The sequence below is a fragment of the Leptonychotes weddellii genome, chromosome 9, assembly GCF_054177405.1.
Source record: "Leptonychotes weddellii isolate Sample4059 chromosome 9, ASM5417740v2, whole genome shotgun sequence".
Lineage (NCBI taxonomy): Eukaryota > Metazoa > Chordata > Mammalia > Carnivora > Phocidae > Leptonychotes > Leptonychotes weddellii.
The window spans coordinates 75636547-75647635 of record NC_138377.1 but is presented as its reverse complement, the minus strand read 5'-3'; the positions used below and the strand labels follow the sequence as shown (position 1 = coordinate 75647635).

Sequence of the window (11089 nt, the reverse complement as noted above, 5' to 3'; positions counted from 1 at the left end):
GAGCACTGTGAATTGTGTAAGACTGATGAATCACAGACCTGTACCTCTGAAACAAATAATACATTATATGTTAAAAAAAAAAAAAAAGAAGAAGGAAAAGATAGCAGGAAGGGAAAAATGAAGGCGGGGGGAATCAGAGGGGGAGACGAACCATGAGAGACTGTGGACTCTGAGAAACAAACTGAGGGTTGTAGAGGGGAGGGGGGTAGGAGGATGGGTTAGCCTGGTGATGGGTATTAAAGAGGGCACGTACTGAATGGAGCACTGGGTGTTATATGCAAACAATGAATCATGGAACACTACATCAAAAACTAATGATGTATGGTGATTAACATAACATAATAAAATAAAATTTTAAAAAACGTTTATGTGGAATTATAAGGGACACAGAATAGCCAAAACAACCTTGAAAAAGAACAAATTTGGAGAATTCATACTTCTCTATTTCAAAACCTACTGCAAAGCAACAGTAATCAAGACAGTGTGATATGACATAATGATAAACAGAGAGATTATGAGAATAGGTTTGAGAGCCCAGAAATAAACCCACATGTCTGTGGTCAACTGTTTTTCAACCAGAATAGGAAGAGCATTCCCTAGGAAAAGAATAGTCTTTTTATCAAGTGGTACCAGAACAACTAGATATCCACATGCAAAAGAATGAGTCTGGATCCCTAGCTCACACCATACATGAAAATTAGCTCAAAATGGATCAAAGACCTAAATGTGAGAGCTAAAACTATAAAACTCTTAGAAGAAAACATAGAGGTAAATCTTCATTACCTCATATTTGGCAGTGGATTGATAGATATGACAGCAAAAGCCTGAGTAATACAAGAAAAAATAGATAATTGGACTTCATCAAAGGACACTGTCAAGAAAATGAAAAGTATACAGAATGGGAGAAATATGTTTGCAAATCATATTTTCTGACAAGGGACTTGTATCTAGAGCTTATAAAGAGCTCTTAAGGGGCACCTGGGTGGCTCAGACATTAAGCGTCTGCCTTCGGCTCAGGTCATGATCCCAGGGTTCTGGGATCGAGCCCCGCATCGGACTCCCCGCTCCAAGGGAAGCCTGCTTCTCCCTCTCCCACTCCCCCTGCTTATGTTCCCTCTCTCACTGTGTCTCTCTGTAAAATAAATAAATAAAATCTTGAAAAAAAAGAGCTCTTAAAACTCCATAATAAAAAGACAACCCAGGGCGCCTGGGTGGCTCAGTCGTTAAGCGTCTGCCTTCGGCTCAGGTCATGATCCCAGGGTCCTGGGATCGAGTCCCACATTGGGCTCCCTGCTCAGCAGGAAGCCTGCTTCTCCCCCTCCCACTCCCCCTGCTTGTATTCCTGCTCTCGCTGTCTCTCTCTCTGTCAAATAAATAAATAAAATCTTTAAAAAAAAAAAAAAGACAACCCAATTTTTAAAACAAGCAAATAGTCATTTCTTCATAAATAGTCATTTCTGGGGCACCTGGGTGGCTCAATCGGTTAAGCATCTGCCTTTGGCTAGGGTCATGATCTTGGGGTCCTGGGATGGAGCCCCGTGTCGGGCTCCCTGCTCAGTGGGGAGCCTGCTTCTCCCTCTCCCCCTGCCTGCTGCTCTGCCTACTTGTGCTCTTTCTGTCTTTGTCAAATAAATAAATAAAATCTTTAAAAGTAAGTAAAAGCTTTCATCAAATTAGGAATAGAAACAGTGAAACAAGCAGAATACAAAATGGGCAAAAGACTTTAATAGACGTTTCTCCACAAAGAAGACATACAAATAGCCAATAGGCACATGAGAAGATGCTCAACATCACTTAGCGAATCCTTAAGGAAATACACATCAAAACCATAATGAGGGCACCTGGGTGGCTCAGTTGGTTAGGCATCTGCCTTCAGCTCGGGTCATGACCCCAGGGTCTTGGGATCGACCCCACGTCGGGCTCCCTGCTTGGCGGGGAGCCTGTTTCTCCCTCTCCCCCTGCCTGACAGTCCCCCTGCTTATGCTCCCACTCCCTGTCTCTCTCTCTGTCAAATAAATAAATAAAATCTTTAATAAATAAATAAATAAAATTTAAAAAAGGAAAAAAAATGAAGTCATTTCTTCAAAGAGTGTACACACACACACACACACACACACAGCCAATAAGCACATGAGAAGATGCTTAGCATCATTACTCATTAGGGAAATGCAAACCAAAATCATGACATTCTTTTTTCTACCCACTAATGGCTATAATCAACAAGGCAAATCATAACAAGTGTTAGTGAGAATGTGACAAAGTTGGAGCCCTCATATGCTGTTGGTAGAAATGTAGAATAGTGCAGCCACTTTGGAAAATAGTCTAGCAGTTCTTCAAATGATTAAATGTAGAGTTATCATACACCCCAGCAACTCCACTTCTAGGTATATACTCAAAATAATTAAAAACAGTTGTTCAAGCAAATATTTAGACATGAATGTTCATGGTAGCGTTATTCATAATATTGTTATAACAGTATTATTATAGAATAATATATTGCTCATAATAAAAAGTAGAAGCAACTCAATGTCCCATCAACTCAATGTCCATCCAGCTGTCCATAAGCCTCTTTATCCCTCTGCCTCTGCCTCTCTCTCTCTCTGTCTCTCGTGAATAAATAAATAAAATCTTAAAAAAAAAAATGTGTTTAGCCTGAACTTAATAAAACCTTGAGGTTTAACTTCTAGGAAATACAGGGGAGACATGAACATGATAAAGAAGACCACAAGGAAGATAAATATAAATTAATGTAGGACATTTCAAGGCAAATCTAGAAGATAGGAGTTTTTATAGGAAGTATGGCCTGGTTTCTGTCATGAAGAACAAAAGCTGGAAGTGGGGATGGGAGATTCATTTAAATGTAAGTGATGTAGACATAATAACCAAATGCAGTAGATATTTTGGGAAGAATTAAGGAAATTGAATATGATCAAGACATTAGATGATATTTAAAAATTATTAATGTTACTAGATATAATAATGGTATTATAAGTATGTAAGAAAAAATTTTTTAGAGATACATAATTAAGTATTTAGGGGTAAAATATAATTAATTTTTACCTTAAAATACTTGAACAAAAAATACATATATGGAAAAATAACAGTTATTGAATTTAGGTAAAAGTGTCCTGTTTTTCTGTATTTAAAAAATTTTACTGATTAAAAATAAAAATCAGGGATACCTGGGTGGCTCAGTTGGTTAAGTGTCTGGCTTCAGCTCAGGTCATGATCCCAGGGTCCTGGAATCAAGTCCCACATCGGGCTCCTTGCTTGGCTGGGAGCCTGCTTCTCCCTCTGCCTGTCACTCCCCCTGCTTGTGCTTGCTCTCTCTTCCTCTCTCTGACAAATAAATAAAAATCTTGAAAAAAAAAAAAATCACTCAATTAAGCACCAAGTAAATAACAAAAACATAGAAACTGTCCTTAAGCATAGAAGGGGGAAAAGAGAAAGTTTCCAAATTTGTTACATAAAGCCAACATTATATTGACCTCATATCTGACAAAATAGAGAATTTACAGATCAGTTTTATTAATAATTGTTATGCTGAAATACTAAATAAAACATTACTGGGTGAAATCAAGTTTAAAGGAATCATGTAGACTATCATGCTTACATTCCTGGAATGACCTCTTGGAATTCACTTGTGAAACCATTAATCCTGGCACTTTCTGGGAAAGTAGCTTCTTTTTTCTTCTCTTTTTTTTTTTTTAATTTAAAAAAATTTTTATTTAAATTCAATTTAATTAACACATACTATATTATTAGTTTCAGGGGTAGAATTTAGTGATTCATCAGTTGCATACAACAACACCCAGTGCTTGTTACTTCAAGTGCCCTCCTTAATGCCTATCACCCAGTTACCCCATCCCCCCACCCTCCTCCCCTGCAGCAACCTCAGTTTGTTTCCTGGAGTAAAGAGTCTCTTATGGTTTGCCTTCCTCTCTGTTTTCGTCTAATTTTATTTTCCTCTGTTTTTGTCTAATTTTATTTTCCCTTCCCTTCCCCTATGTTCATCTGTTGTGTTTCTTAAGTTCCACATATGATTGAAATCATATATTTTTCTCTGACTTATTTTGCTTAGCATAATAACCTCTAGTTCCATCCACGTTTCTGCAAATGGCAAGATCTCATTCTTTTTTTTTTTTTAAAGATTTTATTTATTTATTTGACAGAGACAGAGATAGCGAAAGCAGGAACACAAGCAAGGGGAGTGGGAGAGGGAGAAGCAGGCTCCCTGGGAGCCTGATGCAGGGCTCGATCCCAGGACCCTGAGATCATGACCTGAGCCGAAGGCAGACGCCTAACGACTGAGCCACCCAGGCACCCCAGGATTTCATTCTTTTTGATGGCTGAGTAATACTCCATTCTGTGGAATATAGCTTATATATATATACATACACATACTACACACCACATCTGGGCTCTTCCCATATTTTGGCTATTCTGGACATTACTGCTATAAACATTGGGGTGCATGTGCCTCTTCAAATCCGTATTTTTGTGTTCTTTGGATAAATACCTAGTAGTGCAATTGCTGGGTCATAGGGCATTTCTATTTTTAAGTTTTTGAGGAACCTCCATACTGTTTTCCAGGGTGGCTGTACCAGTTTGCATTCCCACAAACAGTGTAACAGGGTTCCCCTTTCTCCACATCTTCACCAACATCTGTTGTTTCCTGAGTTGTTAATTTTAGTTGGGAAAGTAGCTTCTTTGATAACATTCTCAATTTCTTCCAGGATTATTGACCTGAAATCAAGTCATTAATCATGTTTGATGATAAAACACTAGGGTATTCCCATTATAGAGAGAAGAAAAGGAAATCCACTGCTGTTGTTATTTAACACTGTTGTGGAAGTCAATCAAATAGACTCACAGAATAGACTGAAATACATCAGTATTGGAGAGGAGGCAAAATCGTCATGATACCTGGAAAACCCAAGAATGTTAACTGAAAAAGAAATAGAAAGTAGAGTTTAGTCCAGTTATTGGTTACAGAATTCATATTAAAAACCATTAGTTTTTCTGTTTAATGTATTCAACAAATATTACTTGAATGCCTTACAAGCAATAATATCTTTTAGAAAATATAATGGAAGGGGCACCTGGGTGGTACAGTTGGTTAAGTATCCAAGTCTTGGTTTTGGCTCAGGTTGTGATCTCAGACTCGTGAGATCAAGCTCCATGTTGGGCTCTGCACTTAGCATGAAGTCTGCTTCAGATTCTATCACTCTCTCCCTCTGCCCCTCCTGCTCATGCATGCTCTCTCTCTAAAATAAATAAATCTTGGGGGAAAAAAAAGAAAATGTAATGGAAGAGGGGTGCTCGGCTGGCTCAGTCAGTGGAGCATATGACTCTTGATCTTGAGGTCGTGAGTTCAAGCCCCATGTTGGGTATAGAGATTATTTTTTTTAAAAATGTAATGGAGGAGAAGATCTCATTCATTATAGCATGAGAAAAAATATACTTATGGAATAATACTTTGGAAAAAAATAAATCTGCCAGGTCTATTTTAAGAAACTTAAAAAGTATACTCCAATAGGCATGAAAGAAAGAAAAATCAGGAGATAGGGGTGCCTGGGTGGCTCAGTCATTAAGCATCTGCCTTCGGCTCAGGTCATGATCCCGGGGTCCTGAGATCGAGCCCTGCATCGGGCTCCCTGCTCCGCAGGAAGCCTGCTTCTCCCTCTCCCACTCCCCCTGCTTGTGTTCCCTGTCTCGCTGTCTTTCTCTCTGTCAAGTAAATAAATAAAATCTTAAAAAAAAAAAGTATCTCTTTTAAAAAAAAATCAGGAGATATACTTCATTTTTGGATTGGAAGATTCAATATTACAAAAAAATATACAGTATCAAAATTTTTTCTAGAGTTAATCCACAAAATCAGTATTTCCCCAACCAGAATAATAGCCAAATACTCTTTTGGAACTTGACAAAGCAGAAGTTCTTCTGGAGAAATAATCTGTGAGAATTGTCAGGAAAAGCTGAAATAAAGAGTTATGAGTGTGAGTAGGTCTAACAGACTTAAAATGTACTAAAGAGCTGTAGTAATACAAATAATGTGACTCTTGCTACAGGAATAGACAGCAAAGAATGGAATAGGAAAGAGAATCTAAATCCAAATTGGTAGTAAAGATAGCATTTCAGATCGGTGGTGGTATGTAACTGGCTGCCCATTTGAGGGGAAAAAAATATAAAGCTTGATCAGATAAATTCCAGAAATATCAAGGATTTTTTAAAGCTTTTTTTTAAAGAAAAGAAATTATGAACTTGTTAGAAAGAAATACGGGTAAATTTTTAAAAATAATCTTGAAGTAGATTGGGCTTTTCTAAGATTTTTCTTTAAATTTAGAAGCCATAAAAAGGAAAAGATAATAAATTGCTTCTGCAAATATTAATAACTTCTTTATAGTAAAAACTTTGTCATGAGATTAAATGACAGACCAGAAAAAAACATTGCAGTGTATCATAAAGGATAATGATCTATCATTAAGAAACCCCTGGTATTCTGTATGTTTGTGCTATGTGACCACTTGTGTGTAGTGTACTCCATTTTACAAAACTCAGAATGGAAAGAAATGGAATTATATTTGGAGAGGTAAAATGTGTTGTCTTCTCTTGAGTAGAAGCATCAGAGGGCAACAGTATGGGCTCTAGAACAGGTGTCCTCAGTTTGTTTTAGAACCCCACTGATAGCTCTGTGACTCTGGCAGAGTTACTCAACCTTTCTACCTTTCAGTATATCTCTAAACTGGAGATAATACCATCCGCCTCACAGGGCTGTGAGGATTAAATGAGGTAATACATGCAAAGTGCTTAGCTCTAGAATTTGCCTGGGAGTATTCTAAGGGCCCAGTAAATGTTAGCTGTCGTCATTAGTATTAGTATTACAGCTCCTACTACTTTTCCCATTACCTTTCTTACTTCTGATACTAATAATACCTCACATTTGTATGTTTTAGAATTAACAGAAATCTTTGACACGAATTATATAATTTTATCCTCATTACTACTTTGTGAGGTAGATACAGTAGCTCCATTTTATAGAAGTAGAAACAGAGCCTCAGTAAAGTGACTTGCTCAGGTTTGCATTATCTAGTCAGTGGCAAAGTTGGACCTAAAATTCAGATCTTTAGATTCTGCGTTCCAGACGGTTTTTTAAAATCTTGAATTTAGAAATAATTTCAAATTTATGAAAAGCTGCAAAAATAAAAGTAGTACAAAGAATAGTCATATACTTGTTACCCATTCACCAATTGTTAGCCTTTTCCCCCATTTACTTTACTTTTCAGCATTCAATTTTTAGATTGCCTCTTCCCTCTTACTCATTTACTTGTCCTAATCTCAGATGGCCATTCCTTCACTTGACAAATACTTATCAAGTGCCCGTTTCTTGATTAAATATTACCAAATGTCCATTACCTGGAATACCAGTGTAACCCTTTCAATTTTATTCTCATTTTTGTTTTAAGGAACGCTTTTAATTCTGATTATTTCACTTTTCTAATACGTCAAAATATTTTGAAATCTTTTGGCACGTAGAGAGTGATTTGTGGCTTGGTTTTTATAACCTGTTCATTCCATAACTAGTCATTCTGCAAAAACTGTCTTTGTGTTTTACTTATTTATTTATTTAATATTTTATTTATTTATTTGACAGAGAGACAGTGAGAGAGGGAACACAAGCAGGAGGAGCGGGAGAGGGTGAAGCAGGCTTCCCGCTGAGCAGGGAGCCCAATGCGGGGCTCACAGGGCTGGATCCCAGGACTCTGGGATCATGACCTGAGCCGAAGGCAGATGCTTAACGACTGAGCCACCCAGGCGCCCCTGTCTTTGTGTTTTAAATACCTGAAGAATCCTTGGGAGTTAAGTTGACTCAGAGTTTACAAAACTAGCTTCCCTCCCTCTGCCTCATGGATTTCCAGTCCGTTTGGGGTTTTCCTGAATCATAGTGGCCTCAGAACACTGAATTTAGTCTTGGACTAAGCTGATCTTGGATTTAGAATTAGATTCAAAGGGTGATTGGTCATTCAGGCTTATCCAAAAAGTAAACCTGGATATTCTGGAACTTACTGATTATCTGGAGGTGAAAGAAGGGCACCTATGGCTAGCATATAACTAATCAATTCATGCAACACAAACAGTCCTGTGTACCTAGCGTTTTGTTTCATCTTTGCTTTGATGAATGTGAAAGCCATACTCTACCAGGTGCATGGCATTGTGCCAGTCATAGTAGGGATCTACCAAGTGTAATCCGCTCTGGCTGATACTAATCAGCCAATCATCTAGCTTTTGGGAATGTCTTTTGAAGAGAGGCCTCTTTCCTGTATATATATAAAAGCAGTTTCTCTCTAGTTTTGCAGTACATTTCTGGGTTAATAAGTTTGTTTTTTTTTCCTATTTAGATTATAGCCCTTTTGTTTCCTCTCACTGACCTTCTTATTTTCTAAGTGTTAGATGCTTTGCTTGAAAGTTTCTTATATACTTACCAGACCTCTTCTAAAGGACTTACTTCTGATTGCTATGGCATGGAAGTAATGAGTTGATTCTTTTAACTCTTCACCTCGGACTACTATTTTGAAGAATTTGAAAGGATATACTGAGCTAAAAAAAATACATATATGTGTGTATTATATGTATATATATATATGAAATAGGAATGTAGTGGACCAATATTGCTCTTAGTACTTTGGCACTCTTTGTATCTCTCTCTAGTAAATGCTTCTGAACAAAATCTCCAGAGAGAAGGTGACATATTGAAGAGAAGGTAAAAATTGAAATCATAAAGCATTGGAGAGTGAGAAAGAATAGGTGCAAAATAGTAAAAATGTGTAGGTTAAAAGTTTGGTGAATGCAGAATGAAACAGTTCATTAGAACAGTCTGTAGCAGGTAGGTTAAAATTTAATATTAAAATCTTATATTGAATTTCTACTGGATTTTTTTGTCTTAAAGAGCTCCTTTGTTTTTTTTTCCTGTTTACTCTTTGTTTAAACAGCTTATTGAGATGTAACTTGATACCATATTAAAAAATTCTCCCATTTAAAGTGTATAATTCAGCACTTTTTGGTGTATTCACAGAGTTTTTCATCCATCACCTCAATTATAGAACATTTTCATCACCCCCAAAAGAAACCCTGTATCCATCAGCAGTCACTCTCCATTTCTTACAAACTCCCCAGCCTTAGGCAATCACTATTTTACTTTCTGTCCCTATACATATATGCCTATTATGGACATTTTATATAAATGGGATCATATAGTATGCGGTCTTTTATGATTGGCTTTTTTCACCAGCATAATGTTTTCAAGGTTCATCCATGTTGTACCAGGTACTTTTTGGTACAAGTAATATTCTGTTGTATAAGAATTCATATTTTAGGGGCGCCTGGGTGGCTCAGTCATTAAGCGTCTGCCTTCGGCTCAGGTCATGATTTCGGGGTCCTGGGATCAAGCCCCGCGTTGGGCTCTCTGCTCAGCAGAGAGCCTGCTTCTCTCTCTCCCACTCCCCCTGCTGTGTTCCCTCTCTCGCTGTGTCTCTCTCTGTCAAATAAATAAAATCTTAAAAAAAAAAAAAAGAATTCATATTTTATTTATCCATTCATCAGTTGATAGACATTGGGGTTGTTTCCACTCTTTGGCTATTATAAATAATGCTGCTATGAATATTTGTGTATATGTTTTTGTTTCAGACATGTTTTCATTTATTTTGTATAGATATGTAGGAGTGGAATTGCTGGGTCATATAATTATGCTAAATATTTTGAGCATCTATCAGACTATTTTCCGAATTGGCTGCACCATCTTACATTTCCACCAGCAGTGTATAAACGTTCAAATTTCTCTACATCCTGGCCAGCACTTATTATTATGTGTCTTTTTTATTACAGTAACTGTAGCAGGTATAAAGAAGTATCTCATTGTGGTTTTGATTTGTATGAAAATCAAAAGAGCATTTGAATGGATTTTTTAGCTGATTGATTTCAGCAAGCCTTTTGTTAAGGAGGTAGTGGTCTGGAATAAAGAGAACATGTTTTTTTGTGGGAATCAAAGACTCAGGTTTTAGTCATTTCTGCTATTTATAGGCTCTTTTACCTTGGATGGGTTCCTTATCCTTTAAATGTCGCTAATTCTTGGACATCTGGGTGGCACATTTCGTTAAGCATCTGCCTTCTGCTCAGGTCATGATCCCAGGGTTCTGGGATCAAGCCCGCATTGGGCTCCCTGCTCAGTGGGGAGCCTCCTTCTCCCTTTCCCTCTGCCTCTCCCCCCCTGCTCATTTTCTCTCTTGCATGTGCTCTCTCATGCTCTCTCTCTCAAATAAATAATATCTTTTTAAAAAATGTCACTAACTCTCTCCCTTTCTTACAGAGTGGGTATGAGGATCAGTTGAAATAATGAGAAAAGTTTTTTGTAAGGTCTAAGGGATAACCAAATGTTCTCTGATATTACCATAATTAGGCTACTCAGGAAGGCAGAGAACATTCATAAGGGAGAGCATCACTAAAAAGGGGACTCTGTGTTCTGTCTCCTTTCCTTTCTATCTGTAGCACCAACTTGGCCGCAAGGAATTAAGCTAAACTGATGTGAATAGCAACCCTCTTGAGCTCAACTTGAATTTGTTCCTGAAGGATGGTGTAATGAAGTCATTAAAATAACTACAAATTAATAACATTTTCTCAACCATTTATTTGTATACAATGTTATTAGTTACATTTTTTCTATATTGTCTTACAGAATTTACGTTGTCCATTGAATGAAGAGGTAATTGCCCAAGCCCGGAAAATATTCCCTTCAGTGATAAAATACATTGTAGAAATGACTATATGGGAAGAGGAAAAAGAACTGCCTCCTGAACTCCAGATAAGGTGAGGACATTTTTCAAAAGGGAGAAGTTTTGGGGCGCCTGAGTGGCTCAGTCGGTTGAGCGACTGCCTTCGGCTCAGGTCATGATCCCGGAGTCCTGGGATCGAGTCCCGCATCTGGCTCCCGGCTCGGCGGGGAGCCTGCTTCTCCCTCTGACCCTCCCCCCTCTCATGCTGTTTCTCTCTCGCTCGTTCTCTAATAAATAAATAAATAAAATCTTTAAAAAAAAAA

The 11089-nt window shown here is 37.7% G+C and overlaps 1 protein-coding gene across 3 annotated transcripts in view; it reads left to right on the top strand.

The window, feature by feature from the left end:
• The window catches only part of UBR1 (ubiquitin protein ligase E3 component n-recognin 1), a 135456-nt gene that overhangs the window by 29419 nt on the left and 94948 nt on the right, over positions 1–11089 (top strand). For all 3 annotated transcript variants that reach the window (XM_081829490.1, XM_081829489.1, XM_081829491.1), the window contains one exon: positions 10730–10860. In XM_081829490.1, coding sequence (XP_081685616.1) covers positions 10730–10860 — 131 coding nt within the window. The remainder of the gene's footprint in view (positions 1–10729; positions 10861–11089) is intronic.